Source organism: Engystomops pustulosus, chromosome 6, assembly GCF_040894005.1.
Source record: "Engystomops pustulosus chromosome 6, aEngPut4.maternal, whole genome shotgun sequence".
Lineage (NCBI taxonomy): Eukaryota > Metazoa > Chordata > Amphibia > Anura > Leptodactylidae > Engystomops > Engystomops pustulosus.
This window is the reverse complement of record NC_092416.1, coordinates 144996344-145021569: the sequence shown is the minus strand read 5'-3', so window position 1 is coordinate 145021569 and position 25226 is coordinate 144996344. Positions and strand designations below refer to the sequence as shown.

The 25226-nt window shown below is 43.4% G+C and overlaps 1 protein-coding gene and 1 long non-coding RNA gene across 5 annotated transcripts; one reads left to right on the top strand and one right to left on the bottom strand.

Annotated features, from left to right (window-relative positions):
- Nucleotides 1-3314: 3314 nt before the first annotated feature.
- Nucleotides 3315-11762, bottom strand: SP2 (Sp2 transcription factor). Of its 4 annotated transcripts, none has more exons than XM_072111606.1 (9): nucleotides 11609-11762; nucleotides 9169-9236; nucleotides 8661-8798; nucleotides 8074-8142; nucleotides 6019-6873; nucleotides 4801-5086; nucleotides 4478-4652; nucleotides 4180-4376; nucleotides 3315-4085 (listed from the first exon to the last, which is right to left on the bottom strand). In XM_072111606.1, exons 4-9 carry the CDS (start codon nucleotides 8137-8139, stop codon nucleotides 3985-3987), a joined length of 1680 nt encoding a protein of 559 aa, XP_071967707.1. In that variant the 5' UTR covers nucleotides 8140-8142; nucleotides 8661-8798; nucleotides 9169-9236; nucleotides 11609-11762; the 3' UTR covers nucleotides 3315-3984. The 4 variants fall into 4 exon arrangements, with proteins under 4 accessions (XP_071967707.1, XP_071967710.1, XP_071967708.1 ...); XM_072111609.1 differs by having other exon boundaries at nucleotides 4180-4373; XM_072111607.1 differs by lacking the exon at nucleotides 9169-9236.
- Nucleotides 11763-11838: 76 nt separating this feature from the next.
- On the top strand, nucleotides 11839-14332 carry LOC140064569 (uncharacterized). The gene is made up of 3 exons (XR_011847772.1): nucleotides 11839-11888; nucleotides 13249-13323; nucleotides 13474-14332. It is a non-coding gene; the product is annotated as an uncharacterized lncRNA (long non-coding RNA).
- The last annotated feature ends 10894 nt before the right edge of the window (nucleotides 14333-25226 follow it).

Genomic DNA, 25226 nt, shown 5'->3' with positions numbered 1-25226 from the left:
AGTCGCCATTAACACCTATGGAGCCCCTCAGGCTCATTTGCATACACTTCTTCATCCTGGTCGTAGATGCCCTTTAATTCTGTTGTTGAAACTCTGATTGGAGGCTTTCATTGTTGCCAAAGGTTGTGAAACAATCTGGTGGTAGATGTTCTTTAAAGTTCTCATACTGATTTGCTGGTATCTATAAGACGGGTTCCTCTCTTACACCTCAGCCTTCCTGGTTTGCAGAATATATATGGAGAGCATAATTATGGAAAAGCGGAGGATGTGATATACAGTCAGGTGGGAAGCGGTGCCTGGATGGAAAGTTGTGTTTCCGCTTGGGGTGGTCTCAATTCTTGGGTTCTTTGCTGTAACATTTTCTGATGTCAAAATCTACCGAAATCCGGATAAACCAGGGGCACGTACTAGTATATCCATGCACCGTGACACTGATATTTGTAATCATTGGCCTCATTCATTCTAAGATCGACATTTAAAATTATTCTAATGAGTCTCCCCCTTTTTCTGCTCTTTGCACACTGTGACAGCCTGTGAATCTGAAACATGGAGGGGCTCTGGTAACACCATTGAGGCTCATTAGCATAATCTACAAGTAGATTTTAGAAAGAAGGAGGCCATGGATAACAAATATAAATCACGGTGCCCGGTTCTATGAGTAAGTGTCCCTGGTTTATCATACTTAATTTAACAATCCCAGTTAATGCAAATCACACGGCACCTTAAATCCTGATATGGCATCTAGAATAGCTTCTATTTCTTAATAATCACATGTAGACTTGATGCAGCATGGATTCGCTGGAGTAAAATGAAACTTTGTATGTGAGACTGTAATGATGACAAACGTACGGTAAGTACTGTAATTACAGTATTAGGCTGCATTCACACACATGTATGGGGGACGTATATACGGCTGATATATGCCCCCCATACACTTCTATGGGCTGACGACATCGTACGGGAGCGGTATGGTGCTGCACACGTGCTCATCCTCCTCTCCCTGCGCTGCCGTGTGCCCGCCGTGCTACGGGCACACTGCAGTGTGCATGTAGCCTAAGAGTGAAAAGGTACATTTATTGTAATTGGAAGTTCTAGTGCCCTGTGGGCCGTCTGTAGCTTGAATACAGATGAGATGTGCAGGTTCTGTACCTTATCCTGCGGCTCATAGATATTGCACCTGGGCCTGTAGATCCTGCTGGAGGTTGCCAAGGCAAGACATCTGGTCCCATAAACTGTGGGGTGATAAAAGTTAAAACTTGAGGGGGGCAGAGGTTGCGGTTGCACCCGGGCCCAAGAGGCTTAGGGGGCCCTTATGGTGTCACTTTCCCATATGAGAAGACTATTACTATAAACCGTACATTATAGTCGGGGGCCTGATACAGACATCGCACTGGGGCCCATCAGCTTCTAGTTACGCCACTGTTCCTCGGTGTTACCACCTCACGCTTACCTCGAGGCCTCCATCCTCTAACCCAAACAGAACCTGGAAAATAAAAGTTCCAGTCTGTACAAGTCCGGGCTCCTCATTCACATCAGCGGTGTCAGGCTGTCAATGACCGGAAATGTAATGGGCTCTGCTGTGCCCCATTCCCTGCTGTAGAGGACCCAAAAATGTTCCAGAGAGAGAGGGAGTGATGTGTAACGGAGATGTCCTCTGTGTCTGGATGGGACTGGGAGTTTGTCCTTTCTTTTGGCCTGTTTGCAAGCCCTCACTTAACCCCTGAATGTAACATCTCCTGGTAGCTAGCCTGCGAGCAAGCCAGTTATCAATACAAGCATCCTGCTTCCTTCCCTCTGTGTAAAAGTCTGTCAACTCAGCAAATGTTTTAGTGTGTGAGAGGCATTTCTAGCAGTGGCCAATCCACCCCAAGAGGAACATTACTCAAAAGTAGGTTTCCCAATCTATGAAAATAGCCATAACCAGTACTTAGAGGTGGCTGGTCAACTATCAGTGACTTTGAAAGGACTAAATAACGGCAAATCCCTGTCAATTATGGCATTTTAGAAACTACGCCCCTCAATGTATGAAGAATTAGACGTTTAACCCTTTAGGTGTTTCACAGGGGTTAAAACAAAGTGTAATTTACAAGTTGTATTAAATGATAAAAAACTTCAGAAAGTTTGACACCCAGTTCTCCCGAGTATGAGGATGCGCCATCTGTGTTGGCACACGGCCGGGCATAGAAAGGAAGGAGGCGCCATGCACATCAGATGTGCATTGTCACATTTTACAGGCTATAAAATACACATTTTTTTGTAATTTGGACATATGGGAGATTATTTTTTTTTGCGGGATGAGATCCACTTTTGGGGTACCTCATTTAGGGGGATTCAATTGTTAATTGATGAGATTTTATTAACTCTTTCTTGGTGGTGGTTAAAAAATTATAAATACTGGTTTAAGGTTTTAGTTTTTTTGTCCGGCTGTTCAATAGGAAGCGGAGCAGCCACACCTCACACCTTCATTGTTCTTATTGCTAAACCTGACGGAGGTGCTAGTCCAGCAGCGAAACGTGTAGCTATTGCCTTGCTTTTATAAAAGAACAGTTTTTATGAATAACGAAGATGCGCCGATGATGTGGATGACTTCCTCTTGCTAACCTGATACACCTCAAATCCAGACAGAAATAGGATCTGCGCCCTGTAACTGGGTGTAATAGAACTCTAAGGGGCCAAGAGTGTGCCGCCAGATCATGGCCCCTAGTACGAGCATGTGACTGGGGCCTTAGGAGAACAAAATGATAAGTAAGAGAAAATCTGCAGGCGTCAGAAGAAAAGAATAAAAAAACTCTATGAGGAAAAGTGTTTTTAAAGTAAATCTACCACCCTGCTCTTGCTGCTGGGTGGCTCCCTGCAGGGTGAGTACAGATACAAGTTTATTAGGAGCTCTGGTCTTCTAGTTCAGGTAAATATTAACTTACCTGGTGATGCCCCTCCCAGGGACTTGTCCTTCATTTAAATAAAGATAAAAGTTAATTTTTACCCAAACTACAGGAGCAGAGTTTCCAATAAACAAAAAGCTGTATCCTCCCTGCTAGGAGCTACCCAGCAGCAACAAGGGGGAATGCAGTTATAACAAAATGGCGCGTTATAGGTGAAATGTAATAATTTTGAAAACAATCTTTTGGTTGACTGATGTGAAGAAACTGTGAAATCAGTGCAGGGAAAAGTGCAGATTCATAGACTGTAATAGAATTATAGCAAAAACAAATGTTATGTGTTTGCTTGAAAAGATTCCGGTGTCGATGAGTTCTATCTTTATGACACTATGTAAGACACACAAGATCTTGGACGTCTCCTCTGGTACCATGTGCTTAAGTTAAATCCCCTCTTTTATTTAAATTAAATGCTTGCCGATAGCTAATAATGCAGATACAACATAAGCCGTACACACTGTGAAAAGAAAGGTACAAGGATGTTCTGATAGTACACAGGGCGCTGGTTCCGGAGAGCTGTGGGAAGTGCTGGCCTGGTAACTTGTGGAACCGGCCCGAATGCAAGATTAGCGCTAGTAGAATGAAGCTCTTACATGTTCAAGAATATTGGAAGAGGGGAGATATTAAGGCACCTTCCTTTAAAGGGGAGAGCAGTGCAAACATAGGAATGTTCCGGTCCAGCCCAGTGGTTGTCATCAGATTTTGTATGCACGCTCTCCCCCTTAGCAAAATCCTTCATATTTGGCAGCAATAGTAAACACTATGCTGAAGTCCTCTACTCTCGTAGTTTACAGACTGCGGACACCTTGTTCTTTGCCTGGAGCTCATGAGCGCCTAGAAGACGGTACCATCCGCTCGCTGAGGGCGCACCCGCTGCAGGAGTGGTGACCATCACTACTAGCATTACTGAGCGAGGAGTCCCCCATACACAGGGCAATGTTATCTTAATGTAGCCCCAACATATGTGGAGTAGTTCCGACTTAAGAACCCAATGGAATAATTATTGGAGTCCAATAGGGTTAAGATGGTGGGTTTTTTTCCACTTGCGTTACAGCTTCTTTGGCGCGAGGTGTGTCTTGAAGTGCTTGCTGACATGGTCGCTGCGTGTGAACCTCTTCTGACAGTGAGGGCATTCAAAGCGCTTGTCACCTGTGCAGGGACAGCAGAGTAAAATCAGTATACATGTCATACATGTGGGAGAGAGTGCCTTACACGTGCATGCGTGCATCCATGCGTCACACACCTGTGTGCGTGCGTGCGTGCCTTTGCAGCTCGTCGCTGCGGGTGAACCTCTTAGTGCAGAATCCCCAGTTGCACACGAATGGCCTCTCCCCGGTGTGCAGGCGTACGTGGGCTCTCAAGAGTGAAGTCTTGCGAAACGTTCTCCCACATTCAGGGATGTGACACACGTGCCTCTTCCTGCCAGGGGGACCCCACCTGCTGAGAGGGAGAGAGTGTCTCTCCTCAGCACAATAATCCCTTCCATCAACCCCCTCCCACCTGTGCCTCACACTTCACATGTATTTTGTGAACACTCTCACCCCTTCTCCCCGTCCTTGCAGTTTGGACATGTACAGGCCACCCTCCTCCTCTTCTCTCCTGGTTGCAGCTCCCCAGACAAGGCCTGTTCCATCTGGAGCTGTATCTGGGAAGGGCTGAGACCACTGATGGTAACGTTATTACTGGCCACGTTCTGCACACTGATTTGCTGTTGCCCTGATTGGATACACAAACACAAGGGTGTGTTGATTCATTTAATGGAAGGATTATCAAGCAAATCATATGAAAGTGTTAAATGTTCACAAAGCTAGAGCTGTAGCGTGGGGAGGTTTGTTTGCCTACATGTTCAAACTGGGATATACACCTGCAGCATTGGTGATGGTAACAGGTACACCTTGCACTGGGACGCCATTGATACTGATAGTCTGTATGCCCTGGGCAGTGGCCGACAGCTGTGCTGTGTTCAGATTAACAACGCTCCCCGCTGGAGCAATTTTGGCGAAGGAGCGTTCTTTGCGAGTGGTGTTTTTCTTAGTTGGAGTAGCAGATAATGTTGTCAGGGACCCTGTGCCTCCCATGGAGCATGACTGAGCCGTAGACTCCTGCACCATAAGTGTCTGTACATCTCCTGAGGATGTGCGGAAGTAGATCTGTTGATAAAAAACAATAAAATAAAATGTATAAGAAACATCTTAAAAAACTGCAATTGCTTTAAAAACCCGAACAATTCATTATTTAAAAACACTCAAATACAAATACTTTTAAAACCTCAAGTATTATAAAACCTATGCGTGTGGCTATTAGGGACAATGGGCGGAGTTGAGCTTATGACAGCTGATTTAGGCTGCATTCACACAAGGCGTTCTGAAACGCAATTTGGAGGACTAACTCCTGATCGAAGACGTTTTCACACCTAAACGCATGCGATCGAGAACTGCTCGATTTGCTTGTGAACAATACTTATAACACGCTGATAGCCTCACAGCTTCATAGTTTTCTATGACGTAGCGAGTCCCAGCTTCCAGCTGATACATGGGTTTCAGTGAGGCCATTTCTAGGCCTTTTTTCTAAATATATTTTGTGATTTATGGACCCAGTCCTATTAACAGTCCGTGTATTGAGTTCCAGCTTCAGCGCACGACTAATGCCCCACACAGGAAAGAGATTAACAGAAGAAAACATTAGCTCTGTGTTTAGACTGGAACTCACAGCATCAAAGTGACTTTGGGTCAGGGGCTGTGGAGTCTGATGAAACACGGTCATCGGATGAAGCAGGTTTCTTGGATAGAGCACAGTTAGGCTACCTGCACACAATAAGAAATTGAGGACGTGTTCTAGCCATATTTTTGTGTGCTGCCTGAGACGCAATAGATAGAGCAGGTCCTTCTCTTACCCGTGTTTGTGTTCCAGCAAGACATTTGCAATGGTCATTGGCGTGTGAGCAGAACTCATGGAATACACACAAGATGCAGACAGAGGTCCACCGGACCTTCTTTTTTATGTCATGTACAGGTAGCCTGACGTGTAGGAGCCCTAAGGCACAGGCAGTTACACACATAAATTTAGCCATGTTTTTGCATACCTGTGTGGGAACACCTTCTGTGCTCTGGACGCTTTGTACAGGCTTTTGTGGCACTGTTGGCAATGTGGCTGAGGCTGCTTGTACCACCCTTAGTGCCTGTTGTGGTATCTGCACCAGTTGCGTTTCAGCCTTGGGCTGAACAAGCTGCAGTACGGCATGCTGACCTGCATTGGGGCTCTGGACAATGAGCAGGTTGTTCCCAGCTTGGAGGATATTGTCTGCAGTTGTTTCAATTAACACAGTCTCTACCTGCTCCTGGGTCGGGGAGCCCGGTGTCAGTGGAAGGGGCTTCTTACGAGGTTTTTTACTCTGTTTGCTATGAATAAGCTGACTGCTGGTTTCACTGGATGAGTCTGCCAGATTATTGAGAGGCAGTGCCAAGGTGAGGTTGTTGCCAGTTCCAGTCAACTTCATAACATTGCTGTTTTTCTGAGGAGGCGCAGGCTTTATGGGCACATGTTTTGTAGAACTGGAGGTTGGGGCAATCTGAAGGGTCGTTCCACCATCATTGGCATTAATAATCTGATATTGAGTGCCCAGAGACTGTGAAATTGCCTGAGAGGAGGTTTGCAAAGCTTGATAGCGTCCAGTCTTGCCCACTTGGTTCTGTATCGTGAAGAAGACCTGTCCATTTCCTGTACCCAACTGTGGAATCTGGATCACATTTCCCTTGGTAGATAAAAGTCCTATACCCGCTTTTCCTGGACTCAATGGTAATGGGGCAGGCTTTATGGGTATCAGCCTTTTGCGAGTTGGCCGTTGTGCTACCGGGGGAGTCACCGCTGTTTCAACTGCTGGAGGACCAATCTTACTGCATGTGGCTGCCAGGAGAGCCAGAGGAGAGGGTTGTGTGTCCTACAAGGATGGAAAAGACATCACAACCTGGTTACAAGGGAAAATTGTTGAGAACCTTAAAATGTAACTATAGCAAACAAAATGGTGCAGAAGATGATAATAAACTTTTATTATCGAAGTCTGTTCCCCAGTCCTTCTTTTACCTCTGCCTTTCTTCCTTATTTGAGCAGTTGGTGTAAATTGTGTCTAATGACTAATCTCTTTACAGACAGTCCAGGGATAGTCTAATGTCCTGACTCAAGCTGAATCAAAGCCAATATTCTCTAGCTATGGAAAGAGTATCTAAACCTTTTTCCCTGTCTGATGTTTTTAGGACTTCAGATAGACTGCTGAATATTATTGGCTGAATATACCAATATCACTGGCTCTATTCATTTCTGAAATTAAGGCATATATGCTTAAAGACCCAATGGGGTATATTTATTTTGCGCTGGCCTATGATAGTCCCCGCTCTTCAGAGGCTCCGGCCTCCTGATGTATTCGGCAGGCGGCTTGAACTGACAAACAATTCTACAGCAGGCAGGGCCCTATAGCCTGCAAAATAGCCTGCAGTAATGCCACAATGCTGGCCCATTCCACAAACAGCCGTGACCCCTTTACAGCTCTCCAAGCCCAAATGGGGTGTGGCGGTTTGCTAGTAGTTGCAGTTGTTTCAGGGCTTGTACATCAGAAACTGGCAAACAATCCCTGATAAATCTCCCCCATATTATTTCAGATCCTAACACACCCAGAAAAGTTGTCCTGTGTACCAATTGAAAATATGATAGAAATAGAAATTCCTATGGCTCTAGGGCATCTTATACCCCTACAGACAGGCTTTGTTCTGCAGGTCTCCTGTGCCTCCGCTCTGACCATAACAACCGCCTGGCACACCAACCCGTCCCTATGTCACAGTGCTGTAGCAGGTGCCGTGCCCCGGCACAATACGCCGGCAGCGCCGAGGGAGGTATGTGTAGGTTTTTTTTCCACAGCCACCGCACCAGGAACGTTTTTATTAATGTCAGACAACCGCTTTTTCATGCTTCATAGGTGATGTGCATTTGATCAAAGCAGTGAAGTTTGCTATTACTAACATTTCTTCTAGAAAGAATACCATCACGTAGGAAAAAAATAATAGCAATGGATATGGCCAATTGTACTTGACACGAATTGGGAACATTTTGAGCGCTTTCCACAAAATCGCCTATAAAAGAAACGAACCTGGGACGCAGAGACAGCTGGCTGCAGGTACTCGCTAGGGCTCACAGCCGCCGTTGCAGTCATCATGAACTGAAATAGAGAAAAGAAAAATAGATGAGTGTTATGTAATCCAGAAACAAATATGGATTTTAGTGTCTAACGCTCGCAGATAAAAATGTCTAAGACGGACCAGTCTAACTTTGTCTAACCTCATATCTGTTGGTTTTGTCGAGCCAGAAATAGGTGCCGAAATTGTGTTGTATTTGCACAATTTCTTGGTTTTAAAAGATGGATAAATGTAGCATTGTTTAATATTCCTTGGAATGTGATAATTTTTTTTTTTTTTTTTTACAGCTTTCACTCTGCCCACCAAATGACATGTTTATTAGCTCAGCATCTCTATGATCATACTGACCTAAAGATTATAGATTTGATTACACTGTAAAATCTTTTTAAAAAAATTTACTGGGGGAGGGCGGGGGGGGGGGAAGAATACCCGAACAAGACAGGGTAACACCCACCATGTATGGAGAGGGCTTAGCACACAATGTGGTATCACACAGCATGATGACTAGTGCCGGGTACAGGAGATACAGAGCAATACTGACCTTTGTTATACACTAATGGAAGAGTCTAGTAAATACAATCTATCAGCTGGTTCATCTCAATGAATGTGTTCTTGTCCGTGCGCCAATAACAGACATTCCTGAATCCTCCCTCTTATGGTGGAGAAACAATCCAGGTACCTAAAACACAAGACATGTAGTAACGTATCTAAAGATGTGATAATGAGGCAACTACAGCAGGTTTTTCACAGATACTTCCAGAAACAAGTTTCTAAAATTTGCACACATTTGCAGCAAAAACCTCATGCATTTTCATATAATTCTTGTGGTACAACTACCTAGATTACAAGTATGATATGCCACCATATACCAGGCATTTCAGGCTAGTGGATGCTTAGATAAAGTTGCAATTTTTCTTTTGGTTTACCAGAAAACTTCTGAATATCTTAAAGGGTTCGTCTTAAGACAACCCTGTCCGTAGGCTGTAAAAAGTCACCCATTTGGTATAAACAACTACCATTTGTTTTTATACATTGTTAACCAAACATACCTTGAGAATGCTGTAGCGACACTGATGCAGAAACATATCTTGTTTAATCCCTGATCCGAGTGGTTTTGCTAAAAAAAACAAAAAACAATTATAAAATTCAGAACCTTGGGAAAGCTGGGTGCATACTGGCAGCTGTATATAAACACATTACTACCACCTACACAGGAGCTGCCTCAACTGTCCAGAAAGGACTAAAGCTCAGGAGCTGGATGACTCATACTCAGCAGCTGGGGGATGGTGCAGCTATTGTTAACTTCTGCCTGTCAGGGGCAGTGAATACAGCGTTATCTGAAGCAATGCATAATCAGGGTGAGAGGAGAAGTGCTGGAGCAGCCACAGGAGCGACAAAGTCTCATTATCATAATTTTATGATTGTTTTTTCATTTAAACAAGATATGTTTCTGCATTAGTGTAGCTAAAACATTCTCAAACTATGTTTGGTTCTTAATACAAAAAAAGCAAATGGTAGATCTCCTTTAAAGGGAACCTGACAGCTACAGGTCTGTATATATTCTTGTTTTAGTGTTCCAATTAGCTCTGTAACACTTAAGTTTGTGGCCACTGTAAAAAAAAGACCAAGTTTTAGACATATCCATTGACGAGTCCAGTAAGACCGATCGAACCATTGCTGGTGCTCTAGGTGCCAGTGGGTTGCTTCATTGTGCATGTTTTATTCCTACATAGCATGTAAAGTCCGGGAAGTGCTACACTGGCTTCACTGAATCACTACATGGGCCAGAGGGCAGCGGATCAAGTTAAAGGACATGTACCCCCAGCTTACTGGTGGTATATGTCCTAATTAGGCTGCTCGTTTTTAACAGGTTATCTGGCATCTTTATGAAATAATAACTCTGTAAAACAGCCGGAGGTGCTCAGACTGACGCACTCGAGTGCCTCTCGGTTTCCCTAGTTTTTAAATTTAAGTGTGCTCTTTCCTAGTTTCTTGGCTGGTGGGGTAGATGTCCTTTAAGTGTTTTTTTTTTTATTATTATTATTGAAGGTCCGGACAGGACCATAAGGACTTGAGGGTTGTTTAGTATCCCAAACGATAGGTACCTTTTGAAGAGGAATTCTGGGATTTTTTTTTATTGATCAACTATCAGGGGCGGCACAGTGAGTAGCACTTCTGACTTGCAGCGCTGGGGACCTGGGTTTGAATCCCACCCAGGTCAACATCTGCAAAGAGTTTATATGTTCTCTCAGTGTTTGCGTGGATTTCCTACAGGTACTCCGGTTTCCTCCCACACTCCAAAACATACTGGTAGGTTGATTAGATTGTGAGACCCATGGGGACAGGGACGGATTTGTGCAGCTCTGCATAATCTGTGTGCACTATATAAAGAATTATTTATTCTTTATTATCCTAGGAAAGGGGATAAAAATGAGATGGCCAGGGACTAACATTTGGAATCATTTATTAGGAGAGACCACAGTGTTATGTTGAAAGCTGTGGCTTATTAACAATCCAGACACCGCACCTTACATCTTACAGTGGCTATGCTAGGTATTGCAGCTCATCAGCATTCATCTGAATAGGCCTGAAGTACAAATGGACAACATGACCTATGGACAATACATCACAGGTCTGTGAAGAAAAAGCATCAGGCACTGGAGCTGACCTGATGGGTGGGTGTGCTAGGGGTCAGACCCCACTATTCTGATACCCTGTGTAACAATCCATTAGTGAATAAGCCTGTGCAGGGGATTGTACGGCAGCAATAACAGCTGATCAGGGGTACAGGAGTTGTCACCCATCTGCTACACATCACGTTACAGTCTACAGGGAATGTTTCACCGTTCAACTTCTGTTTTTAGTTTCCGTTATGTTTTCCTTAGAGAGTGCAGCCCCAACACAGGTGTGAACTGAGCCTAAAAAGCAGCCCCCCCCCCCCCCTCACTTACATGACACTGATCAAAGGACATGTTGGGGGGTTAGACAGAGGTCTATGGCATCCTGTAGGATAGCTATACAGATGTGAGAGGCAGATGCGGAGCATGACACTGATGACTGGACATGTTGGGGGATTAGACAGGTCTATGGCATCCTGTAGGATAGCTATACAGATGTGACGCGGTATGGGCGCTGTGACATCAGGGCGAGTCGCTGTGTGAACACGGGCATAGTCAGGTGTTAGCCCAGGGCCTTGTCTATACTTGTACATACTTTAGAAGCCTCAGCTCTGCCGTCTGCACAGTATGGGACCTCCTCTGCTACCTCTCATACTGGAGCCCCTACCCCCACTAACTTTGATAGTAAGCTCTTGGATCCAGACTCCTCTGTTAACCCTATAGTGTCAGAATTGAGCACATCCTGTTTACATCAGTCCCGCCCACCTCCCGGAAGCAGCTTCCTCAGCCCCACCCTAGTAGCTCCGCTAAACAGCAGCTCGCCCCTGATCATGCGTCCCATATATATACATACCGGAAGCGGGAAACTCACCCGTTATCTATGGCGACATCTCCCGTTACCGAGCCCACAGGGAAACTCACAGTGTTCCGCCTACCCCAACCTGCAGCAACGTAGCCAACCATCCGCTTCCCAAAACGGAGTGACGCAGATAACCGCCAATAGCCGATAGGTCGTGGGGAGATAGACAGGGGAATGAACCAATGAACAGTTAGAATGCTGATTAGTGGCCTGATGGGCATGAACAGTGACCAACCAGGACACACCTTTTTGACATCACATGCTTAGGGCGTGGACTGAACCAGTAAACTCTGTGAGCACAGGGACGAGCTATGTAACAGTTGTTCTGATCATTCACTGTAAACTTGCTTTTTCCTCAATGAGAAGTGCAGCTCGTGTGCGTTACACTAACAGCGCTTATTTCAGGGAGCCAATAGGAATTGTCTGGCAACAGTCCGTGATTGGCTGTAGGCCCCAGGGGGCGTTACTTTAGGACATCCACTAGAGCGCGTTGTGTAGTTTTCAGTGCAGACGCCATGTTGTCAGAGTTAGATGTATGAAGGTTACTGTGTAATTGAGCGGCATGAGCTACTGTATAAGGGATAGTTCGTATCAAGTTAATTTCTTGCTGACCATAAGATAAACTAGTGAAAACCACTCAAGACGTGTTCTATAGGCTCTTTCACACTGGTGTTCTTTGTCACATCCGTGTTTCCGTGATTTCCACAGATGCCACACAAACACATTATTTTCTATGGGTGTTTTCACATTGCCTTGTATTTTCATTGATCCGTTGTCCGTGGAAAAAATTATGAAACCTGCTCTTTTTTTTCCACCAAAGCAGATCACGGAAGGCAATAGAAGGCTATGAGTCCGCAAAAAAACATCAGTTTTTTTCACTGATGATGCTGAGAAACCAGGAGTTGTGCTTTCATAGCCAATGTTAAACCTTCATTTTTTTTGTTTGTAGAGTCAAAACGTAGCTCATGCTCAACAGAGGCTGAGCGCACACGCCAATGTGAATGAGCTCTAAGTCAGAGCAGCCTAGCCTTTTAGGTACTAGTTATAGTAAAGTAAATCTACCATCAACATCAAGCATGATAAACCAGGGACACTTACTCAGATCCAGGCACCGTGGCTGTGGTAATCTTATACAGGAGATCCCCTACGTAAGAACACCCGACTTACAGACGATCCCTAGTTACAAACAGACCCCTGGATTTTGGTAATTTACTGTACTTTAGCTCTAGGCTACAATAATCAGCTGTAGGAGTTATAAAATGTGTCTACAAGTTTTATTGATAATTCTGGTTCTTATGACAACCCAACATTTTTAAAATCCAATTGTCACTGAGACCAAAAAACATTCTGGCTGTGTTTAAAAATTATAAACTATAGCGTTCCGACTTACATACAAATTCAACTTAAGAACAAACCTACGGAACCTATCATGTACGTAACCCGGGGACTGCCTGCATTTATTATCCATTACATCCTTCCTTTTAAAAGTATGCTAATGAGCCAGTATTCACGCTGCAGCTTCACAACCTGTTACATTGTGGAGGAGCACTTCACTCTTAGAGCAAGTAGAAGCAGAGAGCGAAAGTGCTGAGAGATCAGGGGGAGGGTAAGACAGTAAAGTCTTTTAGACTAATTTTCATAATTTTTTAAAGTTGCTTTTAGAACCTAGGAGGCCATGGATAACAAATATAAGAAGATTACCATAGTTACCATGTCTGGATCTATAGGTAAGTGTTCCTGGTTTATCATTCTTTATTTTGATGGCAGATTTCCTTAAGTTTCGCACTGGCTACTAAGGCAATTTGCTACCATTGCGCACACTGAATGAAAAACACTAAACTGGTTAAAGCACAGAGTTCTACTTTCTCTATTTTCAGTTGCCAACTTTCAGAAGCCCAACTTAACAAAGTCAAAACTGGCGCAAACACTTCAATGAAAATCTACCATCAGGAAAAATGATTATAAACCAAGGACTAAAATACAGAAGACAACATTATGACATGAAATAAGAAGATGGTGCTGTATTTACTACCTTATTTTTAAACCTGACAGATTGTATTAACCTGCTGAATACAAATAGTTTTCATAACCCACAAGTTTTCAAAGGGATTCCAAAGGGAGAAGCTCCTAGAACAGTGATGGCGAACCTTTTAGAGACTGAGTGCCCAAACTACAACCAAAATTCACTTATTTATCATGAAGTGCTAACCTGGCATTTCAAGCAGTAACTTATTGCTGCCTGTTCTTCAACATCATTCAATTGTATTGGCTCTCCTAAGACCACAAATAAAGTTGAAAGAAGGTTGGCAAATTCAGACCATCATTGTAGCTTCTCTCCAGGGACAATGGTGGGTCCAGCAGGAGGACCTCCAAAGACAATGCAGTTCTGTCCTTCTCCCTTTTCCTGCAGTTCAAACAGCCAATGAAATGTTGCTTTAAAATAGTTCGGAGAGCGGTATCTTTTAAGATGCTTGGGACTGCAGGAAGATTTGGTGGATTTAATCCTGTTTGGCGAAATTGGGACAATGGCCTGAGTGCCCACAGAAAGGGCTCTGAGTGCCACCGCTGGCACCAGTGCCATAGGTTCACCACCACTGTCCTAGAATTTAGTTCAGATGAAGAATACCATATCAATATAGAAAAAATAATTGATACATTTATAGAGAAAAAATATAAAAATGAAGAACTATTAGAGGTAGACAATAAAATTGGTCAACAATCTAGGGAAGAGTTTAAGTTAAAAAAGCTGAGAAGGAAATGGAACAGAAACTCTATTTATCTCTACATATGACAAGATACTCAAGTTTAATTGAAAAAACTATTAAAAAACACTGGTCACTATTAAAATACGAACCAAAATTTGGCCCATTTTAGTGCAGAAATTTGTGTCACATGAAGCACAGTGCAGCCGGGCCACAAAACGGTTGTGTGCGAGAAATATCGTGCAGACACTTCTTAAATATATCTGCAAGCAGAATTCAGAATTCTGCACTGAATTGGGCGTTCTGGTGCACAATCGGACCTTGTGCCACATTTATTATGCAGTGTCCGACAGAATTGTGTCACACGCTCTATGTGAAAGGTGCACTAAAAAAAAAGTTGTATTCTGTTGGTGTAATTCTGCAGAGCATGGAGCGCCAGAATCATGAAAAACACAATTCATGAATCTGATGTCCTCTTCACTTTAGGCCACATTCAGATGATGTATGTCCGCTGTACCGTAGTACGGCGGGCATACATCGGCGCTGCGGAGAGGAGCAGGGGATGAGTGCACCCCCGCCCCTCTCCATAGGACTATACAGCGCACTGCGCCGTATCACGTAGAAAGATAAGACATGTCCTATCTTTCTACGGGCTACGGAGCGGTACGATGCCGCATGTGTGCTGCACCGTACCGCTCCCGTACAGGGCCGTGAGCCCATAGCGATGTATGGGGGACATATATCGGGCGTATATAGGTCGGCCATATATACGTCCCCCATACATGTGTGTGAATGAAGCCTTACTCAGATAAGCTGCAAATAGTACAGACTGCACTGTTTTTGATAAATTTGGGCCTCTGTTTATGTTACAGCGCGGTTCAGTGTTTTCAATTGTCAGAGGATTCCGATAACGCTAGCAGTGTAGCACTGCATCATACGCTGTAGCACTAGGAGCTGCTTACCTTAGTAAGCAGCTCCTAGAGAAGTTTTAAGAGGTGACACATCCTCTTTAAGTAATAAACTGCACACAGTGGAAATTAATAATTTGGAAAACTTTTCGCAGAACGCCTGTGTTTTGAAACGCGTGTGTTTAGCCAACATGTTTTAAAATGCAATGTGTAAATGCAGGCTAAAGATAAATGACTCTCCCAGAAGTTCTCCCACTCTTTTGGAAACTTTTGGGCATTACGGGAGAGAGTTGGCACAAATAATAGTTAGTGTAAAAAAATTGACTTATTTCTCCTTGAAATTAAGGCCGCGGTCACATGTTCCGCTAGCGTTGTGTTCATAACATGGGGGCGGACCTGTGTCCAATCGCATATGGGTTTCCAAAGAAATGCATGAGATCAGTAACCAGGCCCCGGTGCGCTAGTGTTGCATTATGAACGCAACGTAAGCAGAACCTGTGACCGTGGCCTAAAGGAGTTTCCCAGAAATTCTGGAAAACATCAGTTTAAGCGCTCTTTCATATTGCCATTTATGTCCGTGATTTGCAAACCGTGAAAAAATTAGGACGTTCCATAGTTTTAACCATCGACCACGGATCAGTGAAAATACAAGCCAATGTGAAAACACCCATAGAAATCAAGGGCTTTGTAAGGCTTCCATGAAAAACAATGTCAATGTGAAAGTGCTTTAACTGATGGTAGAATAGTTCAACTTACAAGTTTCTGATGAATTGTTCTTCTCAGAACCTGCTTTTTTTTATTAGGGTGCGGACACACGTTTTGCTTTGATTCTGTTTAGTCAAAGTGCACGGGGGCATGCCATGGAAACGCATGCGATCGGTAACCAGCACCCAGTGTCTTAAATTGTTTAAATAGAAATGCATATGCGATCGGGTTGTGGCACGCCCCCATGCACTTTCCAATTGTGCCCCAACCCTGAAAGTCACATTACCGGGCTCCCTGCCAGCAACGTGTAGTCGCTCCTTCGGGGAGGGGGCAGCTGCAGAAGGAGCAACAGAAATAACAAAGGTATGAACAAGCCTTAACTCCTAATGACAAAGCCCGAACATACTTTAATGACCAGCAGTTTCTGGAGAGACATAAGCGGGGTGAGGAATGGCTGCTATGTAGCTATAAGTAATATATGCAGCAGCTTTGCCCTGCTGTATATCTGCTTCTGGAGTACACTGGCACTCCCTATGTAAAGGGGATGCGACAGGGGATGGTGGACATGTAAGGAGTGCCCCACACAGGAGAGGGAAACATCTGGCATATTCTAAAGTTAATTTTTAGACAAATGATGTCACCCCATCATAAAGGTGCACAGCAGAGAACATAAGTGACGCTGCTTCATCATGAACAAAATTAAAGATAAACTTACTTTCCGTTCCTTTTATTTGTTTTATTAGTTTAGAATAAACAAATTGCCTGTGTTAGATTTACTATAAATAGAACAGATGATTATTGTTGTTGTTTTTCTGAATTATAGAATAAAGTTCATGTAGTTTATGCTGAAATATTTACATACTCAAAAAAATCCCTAGGTACATTGTAACATCATGGGGCTTATTTACTAAGGGTCCCGCAGCTGCATTTTCGTCAGGTTTCCGGACTTTTCGGGGATCGCGCCGGGGATTGTGTTGCACGTGATCGGATTGTGCCGCAATTGCACCAGGTTTCACATGACACAAATCAGGGGGCGTGCCTTTGGACGATCCGACAGATTTGTACTAAGCGCGGGATTTAACATTTAAATTTGTGTCGCAAGCCAAGCACTTACATGCACCAGGAAGAAGAAGGTGAATTCCGGCGGACCAGAGCGGGGAGCGACACATGCAGGATATTAGCCGCAGGATCTACGTGGATCGTGACACAGTGCATCCTGTACCCCTATGTCAGTGATGGCGAACCTATGGCATGGGTGCCAGAGGTGGCACTCAGAGCCCTTTCTGTTGGCACCTGGGCCAGCACACTAGACAGGACTCAAAGAATCTTCCTGCAGTTCCAAGCAACTTAAAAGATGCTGCTATCAGTGATATTTTGATACCTACTTCGCTACTTGGGACTGTGGGAAGAGGGAGAATGATTAGACAGGGCTGAATTATCTTTGGAGGACCTCCTGCTGCCCCACGATTCTCTGTCTACAGAGGGACACTGGAAAGAAGCTAAAATAATGTAAAATTTCCATCTTTATACTGTGTTGCTATCCTCAGGAGGCCAATATGATTCAAAGTTGTTGAAGAACAGCAAACTATAAGTTACTGCTTTAATTTTTGGTTGGCACCTCGCGATAAATAGGGGGGGTTTTGGGTTGCTTTTTGGGCACTCGGCCTCTAAAAGGTTCACCATCACTGCCCTATGTGTTTTATTTGTTTGGATTTGTGCAGAGTTTGGATGGGATTACATTATATAATGGCCACTAGGAGGCGCAAGAACCCCATAAAACACTTCCTCTATGTTGGCTTGTGTCCTTTGGGGCTCATGCTGGAGGCCTATGTTAGAAAATAAATGTTAGCATTTGAAAGAACAAAAGCAATATAATATTCTAATATATCTGTACACTTTTTTACAGAATTGACACGTACACGGTACATGACCGTGATCTCAATGCTCAGAGGCAGAGCTGCAGGTGCTCAACTAGAAGTCTGAATCATTGATCCCTGCTCTGGAACCTCTTAAATGCCACGGTCAATAGCAACACAATGGAGCTTCCATTGCCCCCCTGCACTAGAGAGTGACAATGGTTACTAGGTCTAATACTTTGCCTAGCAATCCCAGTCACACTGATGCAGGACACTGCAGCAAATATCTATTGTGGCTAATGTTAGCATGATCTTGCCCCCTAGTGGTAAAGTTAAAATAATTCTCAATAGGAATATTAGCAATAGTGTAAAGGATCCCAACATACTAAAGACACCAGTCATTTTAAATATAATATTATTATAATAATTGTGAAAGATATTTAATAACATTAAAATTTAAAAATCGTAGTTCTAATTATGCAAGGTAGAAAAAAGTGCCACTGGATCCACATGGTATATTAAAGGACATCTACCACCAGGATGAAGGATTGTAAACCAAGCACACTGATATACTGGTGTATGCCCCCTCTGGCAGGATCTGCTCTTCTTGTAGCTTTGTATGCCTTTGTTTTTAAGAAAAAGAGGTTTTAAAAATTATTCAGGTAAGCCTTCGGGGCTCCAAGCTCCATTGACATCCAAAGAGTCTGGAGCCCCGGAGGCTTTGCATAATTTGTGAAACATTTTTCTTGTAAAAAATAAGGTCCTAAGAAGCTAAAAGAAAAGCAGAACCTACCAGAGGGGGCACTCACCAGTATGTCAGTGCAGTTGTTTTACAATTCTTTATTCTGGTTGTAGATTTCCTTTAAATTCACTTCATCTACTTCTTACGCTGTTAGAAACATGTAACACTTGTGAGGTAGGTGTCCATGTGCCAACTTCAGAGATGCACATTGCAGTGGAGGAACAGGGAAAGGTAAGTATATGTTTTTTTTTATTTCACTCAGGGCAAAAAGGGGATAAGCGGAATATAGTAGGGGGGGCAGAAGTTGGGGGTTGGATAGCTTCAGAAATGGGGGGCATAAGGTCGAGGTGGTACAGCTGCAGAACCCTTAGCTGAGGGGGGGGGGGGGCAGCAGAAGAGGCATTAAGTGAGGAGGACTCCAGAAAAGGGGCACTTTAAGTGTGGGTGGAATAAGTGGGACTAAATGTTAGGGGGCATTATACTATATAGTTGCCACTAAGCGTGGAGCAGGGCCGGCCCTGGGATGGAGTTAGGGTTCCAGAATAATCTTCGGGGTAATTGTACGTTTTGGGGGGCATATCGGCATCCACAATGCCCAGCCAAAAGTTTGCATTGGGGCCCCATCAACTCTAGTTTCACCCCTGAAAAAGTAATCAGTATTATCAGTCTTCTGTTTTTCTCCATATACTATAATAGATGGTATAGACAGGGGTGGTGAACAACCACATTTTGCGTAGAGTATACCACTGGTAGTATAACAATAAAATGTGAAGTAAATGTCTTATTCCTGGATACATTTTGATAAAAAGCCAACATTTATAGTCAAAACTGAGGACTAACCTCAGGGTGTTAACTATTGTGAAGATAGATCTGCGTTCAACTATTTTTATTATCTTTTTCTTATCACGGTGCATGCAATAAATTTAAGTGGATTTTGTCACCTGACATAAAGGAGAAAGATATATATCTGTCTTCAATGAAAGGTGCACGCCTAGGTTACTGAAACATAGGGTCTACTTGTCTAAAAGTTACATGGCAGCATTCCTTAGTAATGAATGCTTATTACAGGGAGAAAGAGTATATACTTACAAATAAATCTTATATTTCTAGAAGTCTATGAGAGCAGTTCCTCAAATATAAGGAAATAGCTGCAATTCCATAATATATTACAATGTAATGGAATTTAAATAGTGAGCAGGTTCCAGCCTGCATTCTGAGGGCTAGTGGTCCCAAGCCATTAGCTTGTCAGGATATGAGAAAGGGAGAGAAACTGAGCTCTGAGCTCTGTGATCAAGATTATAACCTTTACTTCCCTGTTCCCCCAATAGCTCTTATGCATTAAAGGAGTTTTTTTTAAGTAATGCCATTTTATCCACTATCCAGAGCTGGACCACCCGAGAATAAGGAACTGCAAGCAATGGCGTAGCTAGAAGCTGATGGGCCCCAGTGCCAGGTCCCCAACTATGTATGGTTTATAGTAATAGTCTTCTCATATGGAAAAGTTACACCATAAGGGCCCCCTAAACCTCTTGGGCCCTTTTGTGATCGCAACCTCTGCACCCCCTCAAGTTACGCCCCTGACTGCAAGTCCTTAGTTTGAAAACGCAAACGCAGACAAAGCCGCACCCACCGTGGAAACGCCTGCGATCGGGAATGAGCCGCCGGTGTTTTGTGTTAATTTAATGCAAAACAGTGGCGGCTCGTTCCCAATCGCAGGCGTTTCCATTGAAACGCCGATGCGATCGGGCCGCGGCCCGTCCCGGTGGGTGTGGCTTTGTCTGCGTTTTCAAAAGCAGACCAAGTGGTGCGTGTGACACCAGCCTTAGAGGTTTTGGTATTAGAAACACCTGCAATGAGACATTTATCCCTTATGCTGTGAATAGGGATTACATGTCATTAATGGGAAACTCCTTTAAGGACTATTTTACTCCAAACTAATCTTATCTATGTTCTGTGTGTCACAGGTGTTCCCTGGACCCATATTGTGGGTTGCAGACTTACCCCTGTCCCTCTCTGCCCGCCAGCCTCTGGCTGTGCGCACGTGTCCCTGTCTCCTAGGGCGCACATGCGCCGGATTCAGAAAATTTGAAGAGCCAGCACATTGTTAATTGGCGTTGCCCTTTTTTCTATATATTATATATATTCTATATTCTATATATATTATATATATATATATATATATATATATATATATATATATATATATATAATATATATACTATATATTATTTCTATATAATCCCTGCACACCCTGCTGGATCTTTGTGCCGTTGAAAAAGTTTGCTCTGCGTTCTTAGTGTGATTTCCAGTTGTGACCACGTTTCCGTATTTGACTTTGATCCTGTTCCGTCTGCCCTGTGATGGGAAAAGCAGGACCTAGGACCTCTCCTAGGAGTCCTAAAGATCCTGTGTATTCTTGAGATGGAAATGTCTGGAGGTACCAATAATAAGGAGAGTAATGTAGGAGGGCATGGTTGTACCTAGGCCCAGCAGCCTTAGGGGCCCAGGATTATAAATAGTATATTATAATTGGGGGCCTAGTGCAGATTTTGCCTAGTAAAAATTACCAACCAACAGCCCTATAATGTATTAATAGAAAATATAAGGTTGATATTATTTTGCTTTGCGTGCTTGACTAATACAATTCTGTGGTCCCTCAGCAGTAATAAACCAGGTGTATAAGTGATAAATGACACTGGTTCCTGGTTGTTCTCCAAGTTATGGGGTTTTAGAAGGCTTCATTTGCTGCCTGGGGCTTTGATGTTGGAGGACAGGGGCTTGTGAACATCTCCAGGACAGGCCTAAGCCTGTATCCGCTCCATTCCTGGGGAGTTATGACATGTGAGATTAGGATGGGTGATCTCCATATATTGTTGTGACAGTAGGGAACAATTGTGAATCCCAGGTGTATAGTCGCTAATGTGTGACTACAACGTGTCAGAGATCTACCTGAATGTGGCAGAGCTGCAGTACCAGGATAATGTACCTTGAATGGGGACTTGCCACTCTGCCACTCCATTAAGAAACTGAAGGAGACACTGTCATTGTTGCCTATATCTTTAAGGGTACGATCACATGTTCAGTTTTTCAGATGAAGTTTTAGATGCCCAAACCTGGAATTGAGTAAAAGTAGGAGGAGGAGCAGAACCTTTCAATTATTTGTCTCAACCCATTGTCATCCACACCTGTTTTTGGCTCCAAAAACTGCATCTGAAAAACTGAACATGTGGACGGACCCCTAGTGGTAATGAGCAATAAATGAAATGAGAGCTGTGCTGTGATTGGTTGCTTAAGGGGACAGAATTTCTTTCTTTTTTTCCCCTTTTTTCCCCTTTTCTTCATTTGAGTTGCATCTAGTTATCAAAGATGGCCTGGCTGCACACATCTTAACCCAGTTATTGCCTCATAACTCCCCATTGGGGTCTTGGTCTACGTGCTGCTTACTTGTTTAACATAACTCTGTTTTTGCTCCATTACGTTTAGATCCATGGCTTAATCCCTTAGAAGATCTCCCTGTGCGCTTTTGGTCTCCAGTGGTTCACGTGATGTTCCTCTATGAACGTTTTCAATTCATACGTCACTGTCCTGCCTTGACGGGAGTCTGCACTCCCCAGAACTCCGGCCCTATCTCCATGCGTATCCAAACCTTATTATGGCTTGTTATATAAAATTAATATGGTCATACTGACAGTTTAAGTACCCATTATTTTGTACTGTATAATATCTGGTATTATCTTACATGAATTATATTATAACAAAATCTATGATATAACTATTATGAAATATTGTTAACTGAATGTTCAGGTATGAGTGTTGGGTGAGTGTGCATGGGCCCATGCGGATATGGTGCATGAGTGGAGGATTGGATGTGCCTGTAACAGTTTGTGACAGAAATTCATTTTGGACTAATCATGTTGTTTATTATTACCTGCATATTGCTTATATTTGCACTACCCATTAGGATTACATATGCACTATGCACTTTATTAATACTGTGGTTTGCACACTTCTTTATTATTTATTATTATTTTTTATTTGTTATTCACTTTCAACAGTTGCGTTTTTATGAGGCACCCTCGCTATCTTTATTCTATGCAAGATTAGGTTCTTAGAGGTTCACACCTTTCATCCTTCCATCTGGCAGCGTCCTCGGTGTTGCCTGGATGCGGGTTGGAAGCATGCATGCGTGGATGGGGGCCCGTGTCAACGGATGTGACGTCATGCCGCGGCGCGCTCCTCCACATTTCCAGGGACGCCGACTCTGGCACAGCCCCGGCACCCACACACCGGCTGCACATCATCTTCACACGCTACAGGTATATATGTTTGGGTACTACATCAGCGGGGCATCCTGAGGAAGCTGCGATCCGCGGCGGAACACGTGGGGTGACCTGTCCTGAGCCCTCACCTCCACCTCACACCTCACACCTCCCGGTAAATTTAGCTTGGACCAGTGTTTGTGGGTCTATAATTCGCACACCAGCCATCACGGCACAGAGGAATATCATGCACATTTGTGCACACATTGCTAAATATCCTCAGGCCGGATGTCCTGACAGTGACCACACTACTATAGCCTACAAACACAGTACCAGCCTTTATACCTTATATACATTTTTGGAGTTAGTGTTGTGAGATTGGTTTGTGGGGGGCGCAGGTCTGGATAACCTGACATTATCAGGTGTCGGGCTCCAGGTGATTGTGTATGCATGGGTGCACTGGGGTGCATCCTTTTTTAAATGATTTTATCATTTTGTGTCCTGTTGTTTGTTGTATGTCCGTTCTTTTCAATAAAGTAATTTTTTGATGTTTTGCTACCTTACACATGCTCTCTTGTCTTCAATTGTAGAATTTCTTTCAGACAATTTAATACCAATTTAATACCTTTTTCCTCAGTTGTCTTTTTATGATATGCAATGTTTTATTTCCGTCTTTCCTTCGTGCTTTTCCTTCCTACTGGATTCCCACTTGATTTGTAATTCGCAGAAATCAGCGTGATGCTTCATAGACTGTGTAATAAAACATCACATCATCTATTTTATAGCCAATAAATGCAAAACTGAAATGAAACTTTTTTTGTATTATTAGTATTAATTCAGTTGTATTTCCATTGGTAGATTTGGCCCAGTTTTCCAGCTAGTGGGCCAGTATCCCGAGCCTGTGCACTAGCTATAGCCTGCTCCAGGAACTGCACTTCCGTATGCTGCCCACCGGGTATATCAGGAGGCCAGAGCCAGTGCCTAAGGCTACCCACACACAATGGGGGGCATTCATTATTGACTTATTCTCTTAATTTTTGGTGTTTTTTTTTTTACCTTGTTGCTCCTTATTTGTGAAGTTTTATTCCAAATTCATACGTATTAGATGTATATCTTCCAATGGAGTCTCTTGACCTGTTGAATTTGGAATAAAACTGAGGTACTAGAAGATTATATAGAGCTCTGGTCACACTACTTAATATTTTTCATCAAAGTCTTCGGATGCTCGGGATCCATCCAGGACCATCGTTTGAGCTCTTCCCACAGATAAGGTGCTGCATTCTGTTGAACTTTTATTTTGTGTTGGCGCCACAATATTGGTCTTTTTCTGACAATCGCACCTTTTCTTTTTTTTTGGTGTGCAATTTGGACACAGCTTTGAAAACCTGACATTTTTCCTGTGTTTTTAGTATCCCAACACTTTTTTGGCATCATTTTTAGCACACACTTGGAGCTGCAAAAATCTGGTCTACGCAGTTCTATTTTACCTTTATGAATGTGGAGTTTGACCATTTTCGGTTCATTTCGACCTGAAAAGTCTCTAGTGCCCATGGAATTTTTGAATTTTCATGGCGGTTCTGGAACATTTAGACATTCCCTGTAAGGACATGTGAAAAAGAGTTATTGTGGTGTGGGCTGCCTGGTATAATTGTTTTATTGTGAAAGTTCACAAAGCGGTGATGTTTCTCTTCGATGGGTGCTACTGTTTTCTTGAATGGGAAGGGAGTCCATGGATTTCCAAGTTATAGGGGCCTGGATGCCATAGGAACTCCCACACCCTATGTTGCTACATCACTGCTATAAACCATGTACTGACATAGTCTTTATAATTGTCAGTGTTATATTGCTGTAATACTGTTGGCATATATAATAAATGTTACTAATAACTAGCTAGTGGTAACCATTGAGAATATTACTGCTATAATTGAGAGGCCGGTTTAATGGCTCGGTTTGTTCATGGGTCAGACATGTATTCATTTGTCATGTGTTGTCCCGTCCCCTCGATTCTCCTCAGGACCCCCCTCCCCACTCTTGCCCTTGTTTGAAGCTGTGCCCAGAGCTCTGTCTGGTTTCCCGGCTGCCTGTTTCTGCTCAGGAATTACGGTCTGCCTGGTAATTTCAGGACCGCACACAGGATGTACCTATTATCTACCTTTGTTGTATCCACTAATCCTGACACAGCTGCTCTGTCTGATTGTTTAGCGGGGAAATTTCATAAAGCTATTCCTTCCTGCTGGACCCAGGTGGATATCACTATATCACCTCAAATGTGATGATCTTATGTTTAACCTCAGGCAGAAATAGACCACCAGACGTGGCACTCAAAGCCCTTTCTGTGGGTACCCAGGCCTTCACTCCAGCGCAAAATTTTCTAGACATGACTCAAGGTTTCCTCCAGCGGTCCAAAACTATTCTTGGTAACACCTTCTTGGCTGCAAGGACTACACAAGAAGTGAGA

Coding starts and splice junctions, on each gene's coding strand:
- SP2 (XM_072111606.1), bottom strand. CDS start 8,139: ATGATGACTGCAACGGCGGCTGTGAGCCCTAGCGAGTACCTGCAGCCA. Junction 5,087..6,018: donor CAGAAGGTGTTCCCACACAG/GTATGCAAAAAC, acceptor TTTTATCAACAG/ATCTACTTCCGCACATCCTC. Junction 4,653..4,800: donor TACCATCACCAATGCTGCAG/GTGTATATCCCA, acceptor GTATCCAATCAG/GGCAACAGCAAATCAGTGTG.